Raw genomic sequence first — 23,522 nt, forward strand, 5'->3', positions numbered from 1 at the left:
GCCGAAATATTTGGCACTAGTGGTTGTCTAACAAGAAGTATTCCCAACAGCTGTTATGCCCTACTTCATTTGTGCACTCAGAACTAAACAGACATTCATTTGGCAACAGTTCAAGGCTGCAGCAGCTTGCAAACATCCTTCTGATTCAACTCATAAGAAGGGGGCAGAAGGTGGAGCCTACAACAAGACTTTCACAGTACCAAGCAAAGGTTACAAATGTGCTTTCCCAGGTTTTATAGAAAACAGATGAGCAGCTGAAAAGCACATATTTAAAAAGAAAATGAAGAATTGATACTCTTGTAGCCTCTGGGAACAGGCAAGGGATCTACATCATTACTATACAAGTAATGATGTGGTTTACATCCATCCCATAGCCATAGGAAAAGATGCATTATATTTGTTGTATTGCATAGGACAACCTTGGATTCAAAAATTCCTATTCTAGTACAATGACTTGTGTTTTAATGAGGCAACCTACATAGCCTACAATCCACATAAATTCAGAATTCCAGATATCCTACTAGACAATGTCTGTCAGAATGCTATTTACATGTGATATTTTTAATGCATTCCCACAATATTAAAAAAAGTGATCTTTTTTTCATTTCCATTAATGCTATTTATCTTCCATCCATAACAGAATAAATTGCAATCTCCAATCAAAGATAAGGAACCAAAAGTTGTCCCTGCCCATGGCAGGAGACTTGAAACTAGGTGATCTTTAAGACCCCTTCCAACACAAACCATTCTTTGATTCTATATTTAAACACTGTAACATGGTTACATTCCAGAAAGTAAGTATATCCTGCTGATGTAAGCAAATTTTGAGGTATTTAATTGGATACTCCCTGATTTTTCAGGCACGTACAATACATAGAGAAAATCTTCTAAAGAAATCCTGTACACTTAAAATTAACCATTTTTATATACGGAATAAATTTCTTATATAGTATTAAGAAATAATAGTTTCCAGGTCTTTTAAATGAAGCCAAAACACCAAAACTACATGGAGCAAAACTACATACGTATTAATAAAATTAAGGTTCAAGCACAACCTTAAAAATTCAACTAAGAGAAGTAACCCAAATTCTATTTTGAATTTTAGCTGAAACATCTAGCAAACAAAGCCGAGCAACTAGGGGATCTTTCTTGTAATTTCCTTGTTCCTTATCACATCTGACTATTCTTAATTTTAAAAGATAATTCAGGAGTTGAATCAACCTGTGTCCCACCAAAATTCACAAGGAAAGTATGCGATTCCACAAACCAAATGTATGGGTTTACAAATGTTTGCCAATAGCAAGCATTATTCTCTACCAAGAGTGTTGAAACCAAGCTTCTGGTTTGCTTGATCTTGGTCTGATGAATTACCGGGCTCCAGAGCAGTCAGAGATATGAAGAGCAACATTTAAAAAAACAATACTATGTTTATACTTCCTTTCTTCTGCCTGCAAAAGCTCATCATTAGACTGGTAACATTTCCTAAGGGTCCTAACAATGCACAGAAAATACAAAAACATATTTTCAAATTCTCACTTAACCCAGATTATTGTACATGCTTGACTTGAACCAGAGCTCCCTTAAAGTGAATTTTTTCACCAATCCAGTGAACTTTAGGTATGATCCTCAGCATCACCATTCCCTTCCTGCCAGTGAATGTGGAGTGACCATGCCAATCAGGTTTAAAGAGTGCATTCCACCCAAGACTGAATAAAGAAGAACAAAGTGGGAATTCTAACTACTTACCTGAAAGGCCTGTACACAAAAATCCTAGTCAGTAAAAAAATAGCATGTAAACCATTACAATAAAAAGACAAATTACAGGCATCTACATAAAACCCAGGAAACTTCATACTTCTCTTCCTGATGTTGGTCCTCTTGGTCACTGAGCTCATCATCATCTACCATATGGCCAAAAGGTTCAGAAGAAATTGATACCATATTAGACAGGATAACTCTGCTATCACTGCTTCCTGTAAGGATCAGTTGATCATGAGAATGATTGTATCTGACATTCCAGACCCTAAAAAAGTTAAAGCAGAGAGAACAGGAGACTATTCATGGTAGGTAGTGCATCAGTGTTAAATATTTTTTTTAAGAGCAGCACTAAAAATTCATCGTTCCATTGTTTTAAGTAGGGATGGAAGTAACATGCCTCATCCCAAAGACTGTTTCTTTGCCATCTTCTTTTGACTTTTAAGCTCCCATGTCATCTGTTTTCTATGAGCTGTCTTTAACATTCAACAATTAAAAAAAAAAAAAACAAACACAACAAATCACACCATTCAATGGTATCATTCCTTGAGGGCACATGCCAATTCACTGTTAAGTAAGCCAGTTAAATACTTAAGTCCTAAATACAAAAATTTCCCCAAAGCAAAATATGGATTTAAAATAGCCTTTTAGACAAAAATCTCACAAGATTCTTACAGGGAAGTTTAAAATAGATCCTAAAACAAATGTAGGACTATATTTCTCTTCAATTTTTAAATTTTACATATCAAGTTAATACCAAACATCTTGTGTTCTTGATTTATTCTTTTTCTTTGAATATTCTGAAGAAAAATCGTATAAATGATGCTTCTGTTAATTCCATCTTCATTTCCCTTAAATTAGCTTTAGGGTCTGGATTTATTTTGAAATAATTACTCCAACCCAAATTTTATAAAATATGAATAATTCATCTTTTCTTAAGCACTGAAATTTGCAGACATCAGGAAAGATTCTCTCCTTACTCCAGCCACAGACCAGTGGAGGAAATACAGGTTCTAAAAGTTATCTCAGAGAGTAAAATTATTCACTTGCATATTCTGATTTAAGGACTATGAAGAACATAAAAAAGTGGAGCTGCATTACTGAACATTTCAACCATTTGACAAGAGAAGGATGGATAGCAGCTGCTTTATTACTGCACATCAGGTGCAGCACATCAGGCTCCATTTGGGAAGGCACACCTGTGTCCCAGCTGGGCCCCACGGGCCAAGTTCTGTGCTGTGATTCTCAGAGGTGTACCCCATCTCCCAAAAACGTTAACAACAGCTTCTTGCCAATTAGACTAATGTTGTCTAAATTCTTAATTTACAATTGCACAAGGAACATTTACATGATGAAAATTTTCCTCTGTGCAAAAAAAGATTATGCACAATAGCACAAACATAGTTAGTTTGCATTGTTCCTAAACAATAAAATAATTAGCTGAATAAATGATATAAGCCATCCACCCACAAAACAGCATGCAGATAATTTGTTCTACCAGTGAGAATGCTCCTCTAGTGTCTTCACTGGTTCAGTGACGTTTCTTGTGTCCCAGAATTTCACCTTGCAGTCATCTCCACAGCTAGCCAAGTAGTACTGTTTATTGGGATTAAAGTCCAGGTCTCGTACCAGCTGTCCATGGGCATTTTCTATACAATATATCTGCCTGTAAGACATTAAAAAAATTAAATGGTCTATAAAAAACTAACTGCATTCCACCCACAGAAACCTGTTTCCTTGGAAACTTGCACAATCCCCTTAGCACCCACAGACCTAGAGTTCCCATTGCAAGTGCAGAGTTTAGGGAATTCCCACTTGTTAACAACAGTGACCTGGACAGATTTCTCAGCTTGCTTTGAAGCTTTGCTCCATCCATGTTTCCATTTGAATCACGTGGAGTTAAAAGGAAACAGTAGTTCCAAATGATTCTAGCACAGCTCTGTAACAACTGTTATAAATGTCTGCTACTAAACCACAACAGTTTCAGGTAAGAACTTCTTCACCCCTAAATAGTTATACTAATTCCCTATTTATGACATCTACTTGACCAGTAGGAAAAGCTGAAATGCAAACGTTGCAACAGGTACCAACAACAGCTTTTTATTATTGCTCTGTATTGAATTTATCCTCCTAAGCTCTTGCAGTTATCACTAATTTACCTGTGATCCTTAAATTACTCAGCCAGACAACCTTATCCATCTGGACCACACCAGAAATCATCCGTAGTACAGCTAACAACCTAGCACACCTATTCATAATATCATGTGCATCAGTTTGTTTCCCTACTTTGTGTCTTAAACTCGGAGGTTTTTTCTGTTTCCACTATTGTATTACCAGTTTTCTCCAAGCCACCAATACATCATCTAAAGTTCTGCTCAGACTTGACTGTCTCCTACAATCTTCACTAGAACTTTTCAACACTTCATAAGCTTTTTGTTTTTCTTTAAATGAAAAGTATTATGAAAACATATTGACCAAAACTTCCTATTTCTAGTGAAAACTACATATTCTTACAGTCTTCTGTCATGATCAGATAGCCTCTTGCTGTTAATACCTAACTACTAATACAAAGCAAAATAGCTCCAGAAGGAGAGATTCAAAGTATTTCAGGCCTGTACTAAACCCTATCCTGACAGCTCTGGCCGTCACCAGTGAAATTACTAAGATATCTAGCATCAACACTATTCTTAGAGTTTGAGAGGCTAAGGGTATCATTCAGGTATGCCTTTCCACCAAGTGTTCTAGGAGTGGAATTCAAGCTTCCACTTATTTTCCTAGAATATGTATATGGAAAAATTTTAAGCATGCTTGCTGCAGTAAAACACTTCTTTCCTCCTTCACTGCACTTTTCACTTTTTTCTTGCATTGGTTAGAGATGTATGTAAGGGCTTAAAAATAATACTGTCCATTGTATATTCAGGACCACTCATCATGAAAGACTTTATCCCAACTTAACTATTACTCTGACCATTTGATCCCTTTCCTCCCCAAACACAATATTTTTTTTGTCACTTTTCATCCTACCTACAGCAATAATATTTACACTAAATTTCCCACTTACATCATAAGATTAATGCCAGACCACATGAAAATTTTCTCCAGCTATAGGCTCCACTTTCTCATATTATTCTTCTTACATATTATTTAGAATTTAGCCTTGGAGTCTGGATTTTCCTGATAGTTCTCTCTCTAAATCCAATCAGCCTAGTGTCTGTCTTCTCTGCTTCACGAGTTCTTCTCTGACTCTTCCTGCCAATTTTTTTTCTTCACCCCTTCTTTGTTCACTATGTCCAAAAGAATGTACTCCCTCTATCTTCCAGCTATCATAACCACACTCTGCAGGACCAGCTTTTCTAGTTACTTCCAGTATTTCTCTTCACTTTGCTGATAGAACAGTTTTCTGCCCTTGATTCCTCCCTACCCCCTCATTTTATGCTTCTAATACTGCCACAGCTTATATTGCACTGACTTTAAACTTCTAGCCTAACAAATTATTACAAAATATTCACACAATAGACATATTACAGTGTAATTGAAGATGGGACTTACTATTGCACATACTTTTTGAGTGTGTTGAAAATAGTTCTTTGGCATAGCCTAGTTATCAAACTGGTTTAAGGACTATCTACTCTGAACTTTAAAGTACAGTAATTTCACAATTATAACCCACACTGACTATAAGCCGCATCTCCGGGTGTCGGCAACTTTTCATTCTTTGTCCATACATAAGCCGCACCTGATTATAAGCCACATGTTACAATACAGAGTGTGATAAAAGATATCTATTCTATCACCATCTGTTGAGGGCGGGGGCAGTGATCCTTATCTCAATGGCAGATAATCTGCTAATGAGACACCCGTTGAAACCAGACGGGGCATTGTTCTTTATCTTTTCACAACCCATCCTTCCTCCAGCGAGTCATTTTCTGCTAATGGCCCATTGAGTCCCACTGTGGGACTGATAAAATTACTGCATCCCATTGGAAGTTGCTCCAGCCAGGGGGAAGAGCCCCATTTCTTACCAAGATAAAAACAGAGGTTTTGGGACACTAAGGGAGCCCCTTTCTCCAGAGGGAAACTGCACCTTCTGCAGGAGCACTGCTCCAACTGAACCACATCTGTCACTGCAGGAGGGTGCAGCCACCATTTAATGGGACTGCTACCAACACCCTGCCTGACGGGGTGTCAGGTTGTACTCTGACTTTGTCAGGGTTTGGAGTTTCTTTGTAGCACTGTATTTCTATTTTAATTTCCCTAGAAAAGAACTGTTATTCCTAATTCCCATATTTTTGCCTGAAAGCCCCTTGATTTCAAAATTCTAATAATTTAGAGGGAGGGGGTTTACATTCTCCATTTCAAAGAGAAGCTCCTGCCTTTCTCAGCAGACACCTGTCCTCCAAACTAAAACAGCAACTTTTCGTTCTTTGTCCATATATAATTCGCACCTGATTATAAGCTGCACTTCGGGTTCGGACCAAAATTTTAGTCAAAATGATGTGGCTTATAATTGTGAAATTCCTGTAAATAGAACAGTGGGGTTTGTTTCTCTTAACCAAGCTACTCCTTTCACTGAGGATGCAGACTATAATATCCAGATTATCTAGCCTTCACAGAAGTTACTCAGAGAATTCCTTTAATACAAGACAGAGATGCTTCTTCTAATGAGATAGAACGTAAAACAGTTACAATATTTAATATTTTCTCTTCAAAACACAGGCTTTAGTAAAGATCTGTATGCTCCATGTTAGAAAGAGGATTGCAAAAACATTACCAAAAAAGCAAATTAATAAAACCCTTTCTTCTTTGTCCTCTCTTTCCACTCTCATCTATATAAAGTTTCTTTATAAATCTAAGTATACACATTACATAAAATTAGATTTTTTATATATCATTTTACAAGGCAAAGAACAGGACTTTCAAACATAATGATAAGCATACAGGAAGTGACTTTAAATTACTGTATTTTTAACTTTACTTCATTAAATAAATCTTTTCGGCAAAAACACACAAGATTAGCAAACAAGAGATTTATTGCCACAACTCTGAGCTGGCAGGAACCACTGAACTAAATTTAAAGTCATCGCCCTTTAAAGCAACAAAAGTTATTACAAGACATCAGTCTTCTTGGTTTAGTGATAAATTACTATGTGCTAAGGGGATAAAGTGTACTTTTAAAAAAGCTTGAAGAGGCTTTAGTAGTCATGGTAACAGATGTGCACACCATCACTCCTTTGCTTATCAAAATCACAACTAAACAGGGGGGAATGCCTTATTAGGTATATTCAAAGCTTTTATTTGCCTATGATTTTGAAATATTCACTGATGTCTTCTACTAGTAGGTGACAATCTTTAATACGGCGTAGAACACTTCGTTAAAATCAGAAGTGAAGAGTGAACTTAACCCGTGAATTGCCTTTAATGATTAAAGTCACCTTTAAATGTTGTGAATATAGTTCATGGCATAGTCAGGACTGTTGTGACATCATTTTCAGGTTGAATTACAAAACAGCTTCATTCAGGTAATCTCTATGTATTGAACAAATCCTTGTGAGACTAGCACATAGTTCAGTAAAACTCAATACACAAGTCAGAACTGAAGCTGAGGGGGAATACCAGAGAAAACTCTTCATTAAATTGTAACTGCATCAGCTATGCAAGCCTTTCTATTCCTTTTATAAACTACAGGTTTGCCACCTATCATTTAAAACAAGAACAAATTATGCTAGGAGCAATGCAAAAATCTACCTCCAAAGGAGATGGTCTTTTCTAGAGAACATAGCTGCAAGCTCTCATTACCTCATGCTCCGTGTATCCCACCCTCGGACAGTGGTATCGTTGGCTGTGGCGATCTGGGTACAATTATGGTGTGGACTCCATCTTCCCGACGTAAATTTTAATTGTCCTTTCCCTTCCAAGGCTGCCGAGCTAGAGAGCTAAAATAATGAAACAAAGCTGGCAATGTTTCTAAATGTAACACTAAAATGAAATTAGTTGCAATGAAGACAAAGCTGCTCAATAGCCTATTGCTCCAAGTGCAATACCAAATCTGAAGACTGAAGAAAAAAAAAGTAAAGAAACAAGAAATAAATGCTAAAGTTGATTTTCTATCACTAGTTTAAAAAAAGGTTTATGCAGTGTAATGTATGCCAAAATATTAAAAGTACTATATTCTATAGTTTATATTCTATAAACTAAAACAGTTTGAGATCATTGTTGAAACAGTATGAGACAATATGGGTACACTGCACAGATTTGTAGCTGCCATGTACACACATGAATTTAGCTTCATTAACAGTCTTACAAGATTTTTTCCATGTCAAAGTGCCAAATTTTATCTGTAGTAACAGAATTATGGTGTCAAAGACTCTTTCTGAGAAATGTATAGCAGCTTTTAAAAATAAAGAACCTAAGGCCCAGGTGCCCACGTCACCACATGCATGCCTGTTACAATAACAGCAGATACTAGATCACAAACCTACAATCTGTGAGAAAAGTTTCAGTTCCAAAAACAGGCTTGCATGTCATGGAGCAGATAGCTCTGCATCTTCACACAGTTTTTGAAAAGAAGGTCCAAAGTAATCAACTTTCTCTTTGAAGTTGTATACCAAGTTATTCCCCAATTCCATGTGAACATGGCAGAAATCAAAACTGCCAATGCTGCAAATTACTTTTACTTCCAATCACTTACTAAAAATATTTAATACCTAAAGAGGAAAAGGAAAACCAAAATATTTACATTTAATCAGATATAAAATTTACACAAATTTAAAGCAGCTACACAAACAGCAGACTTACTTGGTTGTCTTTCACACAGCTTTCATATTTCAAAATGCTTATTATAAGGTATTTCACAAAAGCAGATTACTGCACTGGATCCTGTTGGATCCTAATGCAACATCAATATTCTCTTTAATAGCAGATTTCCCAGCATAAATATTATGCTTTGATGGATGAAAATGACTAAAACATACAAACTCTTTACATGAACTTTAACTGACATCAACAGAAAAATATCAATATCAATAAATATCAAAAATATCAATACTAAACTGCCTAAATCTATTTGTATATTGTAAAAATGTTAACATATGTATTTTGCTAAATTTTTATTGCTACAACTCCACTCAATATCATGTTTCTTTAGCACTATGAGGAACATCCTAGAAATTATGACTAGAAATTCTTTTTAAAGAACATGGAATTCCCACCATGCAAGATTCACATATTGGTCATGTGTAAATGCATAACGAACACTGTGGCCAAACCTACTCCTCTAACACCATTCCTCCTCTGGAACAAATACAGTCTGAAAGCCTTTCTACAACTCACAGGTTATTAACAGAAACAAGAAACGCTGCATAGGACACTGGACATAGGATAACAAAATTCACTTTTTATTTTTTGCACATACTAGATTCCAGGCACAACAGAATAGTCACAGCTTGTCTCGGTCATTTCAAACATTAAAATAACTTTCTTTAATAAGCAGACTTGGCCATTCAAAGCTTAGGCTGGGGGGAGGGAAGCAAGAGTTAACACTGACAGCAAGAAAGAACCAACAAAGGGAGTTTATTTTCTCAGGTATTTAAAAATCAGCTCTTGAGATGGTAAGCATCACATATTCAAAATATTACTCAGGGCAGAGAGTCTTTGCCAGCAGTAGATAACACTTTCTCCAGCATTCTAGAACATATATGGATGGATGTATATATATATGCATGTATATATATTTAAGTCTTCCCATTTGGGCTTTTATAATGTTAGCTACTATAAAAAGATGCAATTTTTCTTCTTTGCAGTCGAAAGTTTAGGGTTGAGGCCAGCACACACATACTGTGGTATTTATTAACAGCATATGAAAAAAAATCACCTATGTGCTAGATGGGCCAATTCATCCTTGTCTTCACGAGCAATTAATAAGTAAATTAAATGGTATCTTCCCTTATTCAGGAATATATAGAGACATATATTTTATATATATTATATATATAAATGTCCAGCTATATATATATATACACAGCCAAGTTCTTAATCAACTCAGTCTTCTTTTCCATGCCATCTATGAACCTGAAATTCACTGCAAGGATTAAAAGGACAGTTTGGAGACAAAGAAGAGAAATTTTTATACATAAAAATGAATCCTTATGCAACAGAAGGAAATCTACAAGTTTCCTTACCATAAATCCAAGAAATAAAGGAAACAAAGTTAGTAGTTCTGAATCACAGATGCCGGTTCAGAAACACCTTAGCTGTAATATTAATTCATAATTGAATATATAGACAGGGAAGTAAGTGCTCTTTTTGTCTTGAACTCTTTCCTCCACTTCTTTAAATGCAGAAAAGCTACACTACAAAAAGGAAGGAAAACACGGCATAGGTGCATTTTAACATTATTCTTGCATGAATATTAGATCTGTGCTGCCCAGAAGATGATGACGTGCAGGTGTGAGGGCCTCACTGGATATAGTGAAGGTAAACAATTCATGGTATTATCTTATAAACACAAAATGGGACTTCCATTAAGGAAAAAGGAAAGGAATACATTAAGAGTGAATGTCTACTTTAAGACAACAAAATTAGGAATTACATTTGCAATGCACAAGGATCACACTAATTTCAGAAAAGAAGTCTGGAGAAAATGAAATCTTGAACAGTGTAAAATGGTTACCACAGTATGGATGGACTTTATACTATTCCTAAATGCTTAGCTGGAACAACACCTAAATCTGGTGACACAAGAACAAAAACAGAAGGGCAGCATAATACTATACTACAGTTGCACAGAGCAACACTTCGAAATAAGAAAAAAAAATCTTCTAAAATAACTAAACAATGCAACATGATCAGAATAGAACTGTTTATGTTATCCTCAATAAAGGAAGCGGTTTAACAAAAACAACGTACCAAAATATGAAAAAATCTGTCCTAAGATATCATAGATCTAGGACTTATTTCTGTGCAATCAAATGAAAGTATCAAATCCTCCAACTTATTTTTGTCAAAATATCAAGAACTGAGGTTGATTTTCCTGCTTGAAAATTTGGTTACATAAGGGCTGGCTTGGAAAGAGGGAAGGACAAGCAGTATCCTTCAAAAACAAAAAACCAAAAACCAATATATAAATATATATAAAACGTTAAAGGGTACAGAAATTATCTAGGAAAACCACAAGTAGCATGGAGACAGTGAACCAACAGTTCATGCTCGCTTCCAAGAAAAGAGCTTTGTGACCAAGAATAGAAAAGGAAAGTACATGGAAGAAAGATATATTAAGGGTTACACTAAGTAGACAAACCCAAGCAGACTATTTTGAGATCGACATTAAAAGGCATGAGTGTTTTTCTGACTTGTTATTGACAGAAACAGAAAGGCTGATGAGGACGGTAAATTGAGTTCAGTTCCTTCAACTGCAGGAAACCATGCCACATAGTCCTTTCATAACTGTTCTTGACTCCTGAGCCATCTTAAAATTATTTGCCTTTTCAAATAGCATCATCATATTGGCAGCTCAGAGCTATTCTGAGAATAGCTAAGTAACAGAATTCACATATTTTTAAGTGCTGAATTTCTACATTACAGCAAATAAATATTTTCATTCCTTAAACTCAAGTTTTCTACTTTATACTACAAAAATTAAACTAAAAATCAAGTTCATCCCCTGAAATATATTGTTATTCCTATTTGCTGATGATGCATTCCAAGTTCCGCGAGCAATAATTTTCATTATTTCACTCCTACTTCTATTCCGTCATTAAGGAGACCATTAAATAAAATTGATTTCAACTCTATGAACTGGTTCCTATTCTCATTCTGATCCAGTAATTTCTCTTTTATTTTTCTTCAGACAGTTTTCTGCCCTCCTATAGTTAATTTATGTTTAGTCTAGTTGCAGTAATAATGCGGCACAAAATTTCTCTACTAAATTCCAGAAGGTATTTCCTGCCTTGAAAAACAGTAGCTATTTTGCCAAGAAAGCATCTCATGCTTATTCTTAACACCCTCTCTATTTGGATACATCATTTTTATCCAGATAGCCTGTGAAGTCTTCCCCAAAATATTTTTGTCTTGCCTGGAATGTCACTGCCTGATATCTGTTGTTCTGAACCAAGACCACATGAGTGCTGCTAAATAATCCAGATGGGACAAGAAATCTAAAAGGAATATAATTACAATAGTTTGGATTAAAATGATCAAAACCACACCTCTATTTATCCCCTTTATGAAAACATATTAAAACCAGAAAAATGTCTAGATTTTAATATCTCTATTTCATTCTGTTGCATTCATCTGTCATGCTAAACACGTTGCATTTACCCAAGGAAGAGTTCTAGCAATTAGAAGACATCAGACCCCAAATCTGTACACAGAAATATTAACTGTCATCTTCTCAGCAGACTCTATCCACACCTTGTGGATTGTCTGGGCTTCTCTTGGGTCCAGCTAATGATTATAAATGGCAAAGAATAGCTAATTTAATTGCAAAAGGTAATGATGCAGTGAGCATAAGATTAGTTTCACCACAGAAGGTAATGTCCTCAAAACAATAATAAAGGGAGTGATCAAAAGGACAGGAGAAGTTTATCTTAATGTAAATACAGGCTAATTGAATACTGTAGGGAGGAAACAAGTTAGCAAAAAAACATTGAAAGAAAATAAAAAACAAAATCCCAAACCAAAACCAAAATGAATGCTAGCAAACCCACTGAACTGTACAGTAAATTACAGTTAGCAAATGTTACTTATCCCAAGCTGACTAGATAATTCAGAGAATGAACACACCAATAATTTTATTACCAAGAAGCTCTGAATGCATAGGAACTCCAAAATTCTTCAGGCTAAATTTAATGAAACAATGTGACTTCTAAATCACAGGCAGATACAGAAAAGGAACCAAATTAGACTCTGAAGTTCTAGAAAAGCAGAAATTTTGGCCAATACAAAATTTTAAAGACACACAATTTTTCAGTTTTTCATCTATTATACCTGATTTTAAGATAAACTTTCATAAACATGAAATGTCTAAAAAGAATAACATTTCATTTAACTCTTGCAATTAAAGTGGCCTATAATAATATGCCTATGCAAAAAAGAGGAAGCAATTGAAGTGTGTTGTAAAACCAGGAAGACCAGTGATGCACCAGTGTAAGGAATACCTTCATACCTCTATTACCTGATATAGATACAGTGGACCTGATCTTACTTTTAGTTAACAGTGATATTATTCAACTTGAACACCATTGTGTGTTTTTCACAAAAAAGAGAAGACAATTCTAACACACTGACACTTCTATTATTTTAATCCTAGGCTCTTGATTTAATCAGTTATAACAACACATTTATACACAGAAGCACATTTTTATTTTATTTATAGGTCTATAGCAACATGTATATTTCGTAAAGACATTCTCCCCTTAGTAATCCCTACAGAATATATAAGTTTACTAGTGTTGAGGAAAACATTCAGTGGAGGTAGCTCAGTGTGCAGCTACACTGCCAGCTGCAGATTGAGCTCTGAATGGTGGAGAGAAATGAGGCAAGAGGCCAGGAAGAAGAGATGACCATTTGCTCAACAAAAGGCACAGAGTACCTTTGTGCCACTAGTTAGTTGACTGGACACTCAGAGACACAGCAGAAGCAGAGGACTGAGAAGGAAGATCCCAGACTTTTGTTGCATAGACTGGAAGGGTATAAAACCCCAGGGTTTTCTTTATTCAGGGTCCCTCGTGAGAGGCATCAGCCGAGGCTGTTGTTTTGCTGTTGCACCATGATTAAATGACTTGAAGGATCAAAAGGTTTCCCACTGCTATGGGAAACATGGTATGTGTGAGAGGGGCATGCAGGGAGTCAAGTGCGGACGTGTCAGCCCACTGGAGCTGCCCAAAGTCTCTGGCCATGGGAATGTGACTGCCATAGTGACTCCTGGATGGTCAGACAGGAACGTTTCCTCAACATCAGCTATGTCCTGGTTAGTCACTGCCTGCTTGAACCAAACAGCACATTAGGTGATAAGACATTAGGTGCCTAAGAGATTCCAAAAATGGACAACCTTTCATATTAAGAACAATAAAGACAACTTTTTTTTGTCTCTTACATAACACCTCTGTGGGTATTTGCATATAAAGGAAATGTGGGGATTGTTTTTTTTATTTGCCTTAACATGCCCCTTTTTAATGTGGCAAGACCCAATTTCTTTGCTTTAGGCTGTTCTACATCTGTTTTCTAGGCAAAAAAAGCTATTTTTATTAATATCTCAAGAAAGTCTCTCTCTACATTCTGAAGAAAAAACATTAAAATACAAATCATGTGCTTTTTAGAATTATGATATATTATGCATGCAACAATCCCTTATAAACAGGATATTCACAGAAAGAAATCACTGTTTCACCAACAGCTCATTAGCCTACAAACACTCCTTGTACATGGTGATAACCAAATAGAAAATATATTTACTGCTTACCCTTACTAATGTTATCTGTTTCATAACAAACCTTTTCTCACAGATTTCTTTCACATTCTAAATACTGCAGCAGCAAAAGTTGAGGCAGTGTTGATTTATGGAGAAGCATTTCACCTGTTTGTTTGTTTTATTTTAAAGAGAAAGCCAACTGTATAACAAAACATTTCTTGTTCTTCCTTTATTGCTCTTTGTAATTGTCAGCCCTACATATTTTTTTGCAAATATAAAATTGCTACATATAAAAGTTATTATTTTTCAGCCATATATACAGTTTAACAGGGAGTTAATCTCTTAGTCAGGACATAGTCTTCAAAGACTTCAGAAATGTACCACAGTTACTTCTAGTCCTGAAAAAGCCCATGATTCTAATTATCATTATTTTCATTACATTAAAGTCTACAGCAGGTCTCTTAAAGAGATGCTTATGATTTCCTCAGTCTTGCTCAGGTGGACTCCAGCTAGCTCAGGAATCCACAGACATGTTTAAGACAAATTTGTTGCAGACAAAAATTCAACATTCAAAAATTGAAAGAATTCCAATCATCTCAGAAGTGATTCACTGGGCTCAAGATTTTGATGCATGGAGATATATTTTCTGAGAGTCAAGCTTCAGTGAACTTTCTCTATCAAACTTCACTTTAAAAAAATACTAATTCCTGCAATCATGCTGAAGTCACAAAATTTGGTAGTCTATTCCTCTCCAAAATTATGCAGATCATAATACTAGCAATGGAAGGAAAAGAAAATGGAAATCATAGTTATCTGCACAAATATTTGTGTGACAGAATGGGTTTTAGTTTTGAGAAAAGGAATAGTATAAGGAAGACACAACATGCAAAATTCTAGTAAATAAGTCCCAAGCAATATAAAATGAGAAATAAAAACCTTATAAAATTTGGTATTCCTTACAAGATTTCCACACAGAGAAACTGATAATACACCAGACAGCATCCCAAAGGAAATCACTGAATCATAGAAGGGTTTGGGTTTCAGAGAGTTTAAGAAAAAGTCTGAGAGAGTTACGAGAAAGTGGTGAACACTGAAAATGCTAACTAACATTCAAAAGAATCTCAGCAAGTGAAGACAGAACTGCACAAGGAGTGAAAGTAGGAGAAAGGGAAAATGCTAAGTTGCCTAGAGTCTCAGTACTTCAAAGAGACATGAGGACCTATAGGATGGAAGCAATACCAGCCCCAAAGCAGTTTTTCAATACTGCAGAAAGGTTTGTGTATTATGCAAACATTAGGAAAGAGACACTGACTAATGCAGGTGTAATGCAAATCCAGGGGACACAATGCCATAGACAAGCTCCTGAAGGCAAGCTGTCAGAAACTTTCAACATCAATTTGATAAAAACAAGCACTAATTTGAAGCCTTGGAAGGCAATGTAACACCAATTGAAGGTGCAGGTGAAAAAAAAAGCTAAAGTTTTTTATCTAGAGAATGAACCCAAAGGGCTTAATTACAAACATCAAGTATTAAAGTATATTCTATTACATGGTTACTATGCGAAATCTAGAAAAAAACTAATAACTCAAGATCTCATTTATTTGCACACAGTCAGAAGGTACCAACAGGGAAGAGTTTATGGACACAGTGTCTTGGCTAAGTTGAAAAAACTGATTCTTCAGCATCTAAGAAAAAAAATTAACCCTGACCTGAGGAGTTAAAAGTGACAACAAATCAATTGAATAGTAACGTCCTTGACATAACGAGTTTCCATTCATAAGCAGACACTGCTACAAATGACTATACAGAATCATTCAAAGTTTTCAAGACACATTCTATGATATGGCATAATCGGACAAAAATCTATGCCACGACACTTTTTTCTATATGTTCCTGAACAAGACATTTTTAACAATAAGTGGAATTATCTGAATAAACTGTATATTACTAAATTAAACTAATATTGAGAATTCAAAGGAGTACATAGAAAATAGAGAAACTTATATTATGCTTATACAATCAAGAGTTGTAAATTAAATAAAAGGCTGCATGGTATTAATCAACATGAGTTATACACCATTATCTGAACTCAATAGCCTTTGGCATTACTGATCAATTTTGCCACTTGTAGACATTCACCAAATCAGCACTGCTTTATTACAAATTACTCACTACAAAAGCAGTAGGACGGTAAAGAGAACTCTAGAACAAAGAAAACAATTACTCACTAGCAACAGATACTAAAATACTACTCTTAAACACTCTTATTTAAGACAGTGGCAGAATATTCATTTCCCCCACCTACATTATAGGCAACAAGATACTTTTAAAGGAATACTTAAAAGATTAGCAAATTCTAGGCTAGAGAATGTTATTGTTTACACTATATTCAAGTATAGCATGTTTTATTAAAATAAAATTTCTTACCACAGCTTTGGCTGAACTTTCCTGCAAATCCCACAATAATATGTTGTTATCCGCCAGTGAAATAATCTTTTTACCATCTCCCATTGGTTCCCACATAACACTGTAAAACAGAAACAGAAAAGCAAAATAAACATCCCAACACTAAAATCCATCAGAATCTGAACTAGAAAGCCATTCTAATTCTGTGGATCTAATCAATACCAAAATATGTTAAACCATATTCCTTATGGTTTCCTTTAGATGAAATCAATCACATATTTTAAGTCCAAAATTTGCCCTTAACTAGCAATTTGTAGCAGTCTTTCTGCATACTGACACAGAAACACAACCAGAGACCTTGATGTATGCTAATTTCAGAAGGCTTTAGTTCGAAACCTCAGAGTTGTTCATATGGAGTGTTATGCATCGTTTTTGAAGGTGCATCAAAAATCATAAGCTTAAGTTTTGATGCAAATTTTTTCCAGCTCTGTAGCTGTCATCATGACTTAATCAACATATACTTTTAACCTGTGACTCACTTCATGTTATACAGGAAGGAAAGCAAGAAATCAGTCCTCCTCTCTTATTCAGTCTATGAAAAGCAGCATATTTAAGCCAGTTTATCAGAAGTCCATGACTAGACACAAGTTTTCTAGTTTGCCTTTTGCTTGAATCAATTCAGTAATTGGATGGTTAGAGACTGAAATGTTTTAATTTATGGCTTAAACATCCTCATGAAAGACTTTTGCCTATTACAGCAGAACTGTATAAAAGTTGCAGAGAAACCCAAACCCTGAATGGGGCCTTAGACTGCACACTGATGGAGATCAGATAAAGTGACTCAGGTCTGGGCTGGGGAAGAAGAATACATTCACAGAGGGATCAAGCTCAACAGCCCCAGAGCTGTCAGCTGCCAGGTTTGCACAGACCCTCACACCAAAGGGGAGAGAGGTTTTGGGTGTGTGGTGAAAAAGCCTCTGGTGAGAGGCAGTGAATGCCCATCCTCCAATGCACAGAGGAGCTCAGCTGTGGGAGCCCTTCACCCCCAGAAAGGTGAAAGGGGTGACATGGTCCGCCAAAGGCTCCCCCAAAGGGGTCCCCTGACCTGCACCAGAGCACTGCAACAGGATGCAACAGATCCACAGTACTGCAAGGGACAATGTCAAAATTGCCCTCCCCAGTGGAGGTATGTGGGCATTCCCACCTCAATATTACAAACATGTTTTAATCCACTGGATTCTATACTTTGTGGTGGCAGCAGGGCACCCTCACCACCAAGAAGGGCAGATGGAGGGGAGTCACAAGATCTCATTGGGACCCACAGAAGGCTGATATATTTCTACCTCACCCCTGTAAGTCCCCCCTGTCCCCCCCCACCCCCGCACACCTCTTTTTCTATTTCTTTCCTTTCTCTTTCTAGTCCTTTCTTTCCTATTTCTTGTTTTCCCTTTGCCTCTTTTACTATTAAATAAAATATATCAAGTGTTTTGACACCATGATCTAACACTGTTTGGTTTTAATCATGTTTTGAGGTATATTTGAAACCTTTCTGGGTTTGATCCATTTTATTCACAGAGACTTTTCCTTACTCTTCTGTGTTAATTCAGATTGTAACAGAGGGAACAGATGAAAGAAGCCTCGGGTAAGTGAGCCCAGCATTACGCAGCCACTAGCAACCGTCCCAACACTGCACTGCACACTATGCATGCTTCTACTTCATCCCAGATTTTGCTTTACTCCTATATTCCCATTGGATATAACCTGGCTAGTCCCAGATCTAAGTGATGGAACTTCATCTAATCTCATGCTATAAAATGCAAGGAAAAAAAATAGGAAGTCGCAGATGACAGAAAGAAGTGACAGAGTACCTTTTTTCATGCCATTAATACAACAAAACTCAGTTATTCTCAGCTGATGCCTTCCTCTCAAGTTATTCTTGCTCCTTATGCAAACAGTTTCATCAGTTTTCACTCTGGGCTTGCAGTAAAACAAGCATCAGATAGACAAGCAGATGACTGAACCTGTTTGCTGGTTTGTAAAGAAAAATCTGGAACTATAACTAAAAGGGTGCATTGGTTGACCCCTCACCCACTGAACTTTTCCCTAAGGCAATGCAGCAGAATAAATAAAGTACTAGCTTCTGCACCTATCTGCTGCTGCAAGCATGACCTGCATCCTTAGTGCGTTGTCAATCTATGAAAATTACCTACATATAAAAGCCCATTTGTAGTGAGTTTTCTTGTATTAGGACAAAAATCACTACACATTGAGCACATTAAGCTACCACCATGTTTTTAAATGTGTTTTAACAAGAACACAGTACTAGAACGATTCTCTGATTTATTTTAAATTTGGTTGTTTTGTCTGTAGTATTGCTTGTTTTATTTAGCAATACAGACTTGGAAAGTTGTATGGCAAAACTTGGCAAAAACTTAGAAGCAATTGAAAATGAGTGCTGATAATAAAAATTATGACATGTACTTTTAATTACATGTTCAACTACATTTTGCCCATAACAATGTGAGGAAACCAACTGGCACTGCAATGCATATTTCAAAATTTCTTGTAGTTGTGCTGCACAGATACATCAATTAGATCCTTCAAATAGATGAATTTTTTTTATGAAAACATGCAACAGGATAAAGAAAATTAATGCACTACAAACTGCACATGACCACAACTAACCTTCCACAATCCAGTTTTCCAAAGTGAAATTGAAAGATATCAGGACCACCACATGGCTGAAGAGGTAACTAAGAAATCTTCCTGTTGATTCTAATCACATTTATTTAAGTCCATGATTTTACTTACATATTGCTGAAAATATAACTGATATTTGGTGTTGATCTATGTAGATACGTATTTTTAATTATAGACAATGAAATCTGGTTTGACCACTTAATCCCTTAAGAGCCCTTGCATCCAGAAATCAGTATTTTTTAATGTCTGTTGGTGTATCTACACCTTTCCTACCCAAATCACTCAATTTTCAGTTGTAAAGTCTAGGTAGAAAACCATTTCTTTGATGTTTTCAAAGGTAAGAAGAAATTTCACATCTTTGAGTATCACTGAACTTCAAGGTAAAAGAAGTTTTACAGCTGAATACAGTGCACTAATTAGAGCCAAATATAACAGAGCTGACATACCTTGCAGTGAAAAGGTCTCTCCAACATTCACTCTTATCCTTGTGAGATGCCCATTTTACCTCTATTTCATTACTCATGTATGGGTGTGGTTGTAGTAATCATTCATTCAGATTTTATAATCTTGAGCAGAGGTTACTCAAATCACCCTTTGTAACATGTTCAGCTTTGTTCTGTACTCATGACTGAATGTTAAACATGAAATACTATGGAGAAGAGGCAGGCAGCACATATTGGTGAATGAAAAGAAAATGTTACTTTTGAAGCAAGATACAAATTTTAGGGAAATTGAAGTTTTCATTTAGAACAGTTTTCCGCATAGCAGAGATGGTGATAATGTTTAAAAAGGAAAACAGATAAAACAGGCAGTATCATTTTCCTCAGTGTGCCAACAGCTGCTGATGCTTACAGTTTTCAGAAATGGACAAGACAGTCATCAAATTTATAGCTGCCACTCAGAAACTGAGTGGCAACTTCAGGGTTGCTCTTTAAATAATCTACAAACTGAAGACAAGCAATTATAGACGTTGTATCTTACCCTATTTTGTTATTGTCTAACTCAGGATGCTTCAATTAAGCTTGCAGCTAGTTTTTTTGTATAAAAAATAAAATTAAATCCTACAGAGAACAATACTGCAGCAAAATATCCACTCAAATGCACACATGAAAGGACCCCATTTTCTTCTTCTATGCTGAAAAGATAGTTGACACCTTTATCAATAAACATACTGAGCTTTCACAAATGAACAATTCAAAGACCTCAACTGTAAACTAAGGAATTAAAAAGCAAAATGCAAACACTTTCATCTGCATGAACTGTAGTTAAGCCACAAGTGCTAGACAAAGCAAGCATTAACTACTGTTCAACTGCAATTACAGAAGTGATAACTGTTTATTTTTATAAATGGAACAATTTTGCTAGACTGAAAACTCTCATGCACTGAAAAATGGTCTACCATGCATTTGGTAACTCAGCAGACTGTCCTGCAGCTTCCATGTAGCCCACCAGAAAAACTCACATTAAGAACTCAAATCCTGCCTTCATTGCATTACAATTATTCCAATTTAAAGATGGAATCTTGCTTATCAGATAATCAGAACATTAATTCTAAGAGACAGGAGATCAGGCCAAGTACAACCTGGAACCCATGATTCTTGTTCCCTGCACAAGTGCTCTACAAAACAGCCAGAACTGATGTCATTCAGAAATGTGGCTATTTTACAGTGTGTTGAAGTCTGCTGCAGGGAACACAAGTTACACTTCATCTCAAAATTCTCAGACAATGAGATCTCATTCAGAATCCAACTCCTAAAGATGCGGTGAAATGAGAACCACAGCTTCCTAAAAATAAACACTAGAATGTAAGTTGAACATTTGAGCTAAAAAGCTGCTGAGAAATGAGAAATTATTTTGGACAAGAATCCCAAAGAAAGCTGAGCTTTATTCTGACTCTTACATTATTTTTACATTCAGAAAAATTTACAAACAAATACAAAAGCATCCCAACAAGGAGGTGCCACAGAAAAAAAACACTTATTTCTAAAATTTTTTTCCCATAAATTATCATTGTGTAGGCCTCTACAACACTCTACAACTCATGGAGCAGCTGCTGTCATAGACACCATTTCTTTTCTTGTTGCCTGAACAGGCTTAAAAAACACCCAAAGTGAATATTATGGATCTTCGACATGTTAGGAAAGAAGCATAACAGGTTTGTCTGTCAAAGATCACTAAGGTGGTCAGCCTAGGAAGAGGTAAAACTCCTGCCCAGCCCCCAGAGGCCTCAGGACAATAATATTTTTTTCACATACTAAGGCAGAAATTATGAAACAAACTTATTTGCAAAACAGTTGGAGTGAGCAGTAACAATCTCTGCAGACTTATTTTAGAGAAAACACATATCTACTTTTGAGAGGGACAATTTGAGTATTTTCATAAGGGATTTTTCAAAGATGGAAATATGGCTATAGCATGTCCTTAGTAATTTATGCTGCTTGTAACAAACTGCATGGTTGGTCAGGGGAATAATACCTCACAAAGCAGAATATTCCTCTGAGTATATTTTTCCAGTGTTTTAAAACACGTGCCTGAGAAGATTATGAGTGCCTAAATCTGCACTGATTGTAAAGAAAATCACCACTCACATTCCAAAGAGCAGAACACAAAAGGTTTACACAGACCTAGCACAGATGTACCCTCTAACACCTCTAATCCAGCAGCTGTTCATTCTGGGGGTATTTGAGGTGAAGAGACTGCAAGAAGCAGCAGGGACTGTAACTAATGTGGTCTCCCTAAGTTACCTCTCCATCACCATTGCCCAAGACTGAACACTGGGGTGGATGGACTGTGGGAGGCTGCAGGGCACCCCTTTGGCTCTCACAGACATTTTAGCAAATAGATGCACTTAATCACAAAGGTACAAGGGTAAATTTTTTCATTTAAAAGACATCTCAAAACCCTGAATTTTTAACTACTACGTAAGCAAGTCTCAGCAGCAACACTGTTACATCTATGGTCATCCCAGAATATTGTGCTGGAAAGAATTCTACTCTAAGGGATAAACATTCTAAATAATAAATGCTTAACAGAGTTTTGGAGAGCAAACTGGAGTTTGATACCAAGAAAACAGAGGCACCTGTTCAGTTAGTTCCTCATGAACATTTAAATTTTTCCTGCGTAACTAATTTTTTTTTTTCCCACAGTTCTGCGACACCATTTTTCTTTAATACTTCCCACTAACATTTTAAGCAATTCAGTAAGACTGAAAATAAAACTATTGGAATAAATAGAACAGTAGTAAATAAACAGAAGTATCTATTTCACCTGCAAAAACAGCTGTGACAGTCTCTAACCCTCACTTTTTCAGTGGTATGAAGAGCTTAAGTGACATTACAAAGAGGAAGAAAACCCCTTTTAAAAATTGCTCAATTTTCTTTCAGTGGGAAAAAATCTCAACTAATTTAGCAGTAAAACTGGGGAATATAACAGCATGGTGAGAACAGAAACTAAACTATGTTCAAGTTGGGATGGAGAAGTGAAACAATACAAACTGTTTTTTTTTAACTTGTAGAGTGATACAATTTCTGCACTATTTTCTATATCACGATTTATGAATACAAACTAAACATCAACAACATACAAACTAATTTCCATTCAAGCATATGGAATTTATTTACTTATTAGAAGTTATAAGTTAACTGAATACATACAGTAAGTTCACAAAAATTAATAAATACTTTTTCCCTCTAGTATTTGCTTCAGTGTCAGATTTTAGTTTGACTAAGTTTCCCTCTGCTTTACATGAGTAGAGCTAAATAAATTCTGATTAAAAGCTAACATAATAAACAGGACATATAATACAAAGTTCTATTACTTCAATATCCAATTAATGAACCATATTTATTCCCTAGAAAAGTGATTACACTGAAGAGCTTAAAGTTTTAAAATTGCACAATACTAAACACTCAAAATTACCACAAATGTTCAAGGGAATAAAAATGAGAAAATGAGTGTTCTAAATTACTCTGCTGGTTCAAGACATACTTTAGAGGATGACAAAAATGGAAAAGGAGATAGAAAAAGTAAGACAACTAATGGCTGAGCACTGAACATCTAGATTTATATACAATAGATTATTTTATTTACAGTAAAGAAGAATCAAAGATTCAAGAGAGCAAAATCCTGTGAAGAATTCAGGATCATACAGAATTATGAAGAGAGTAGAGACATAAATACAGTTAAACTAACTTAGAAAGGAATATAAAGGCCATTATCAGTACTGATAAGCAGTTGTTAAGTAATGCTCCCACTG

The 23,522-nt window shown here is 35.8% G+C and overlaps 1 protein-coding gene across 1 annotated transcript in view; it reads right to left on the reverse strand.

The window, feature by feature from the left end:
• The window catches only part of EIPR1 (EARP complex and GARP complex interacting protein 1), a 74,631-nt gene that overhangs the window by 9,912 nt on the left and 41,197 nt on the right, over positions 1 to 23,522 (reverse strand). Inside the window, exons 5-8 of the mRNA XM_033056050.2 lie at positions 16,589 to 16,688; positions 7,552 to 7,688; positions 3,254 to 3,421; positions 1,856 to 2,023 (exon numbers count right to left, since the gene is read on the reverse strand). Of these exons, the coding sequence (XP_032911941.1) occupies positions 1,856 to 2,023; positions 3,254 to 3,421; positions 7,552 to 7,688; positions 16,589 to 16,688 (573 nt within the window). The remainder of the gene's footprint in view (positions 1 to 1,855; positions 2,024 to 3,253; positions 3,422 to 7,551; positions 7,689 to 16,588; positions 16,689 to 23,522) is intronic.

Source organism: Catharus ustulatus, chromosome 3, assembly GCF_009819885.2.
Source record: "Catharus ustulatus isolate bCatUst1 chromosome 3, bCatUst1.pri.v2, whole genome shotgun sequence".
NCBI lineage: Eukaryota > Metazoa > Chordata > Aves > Passeriformes > Turdidae > Catharus > Catharus ustulatus.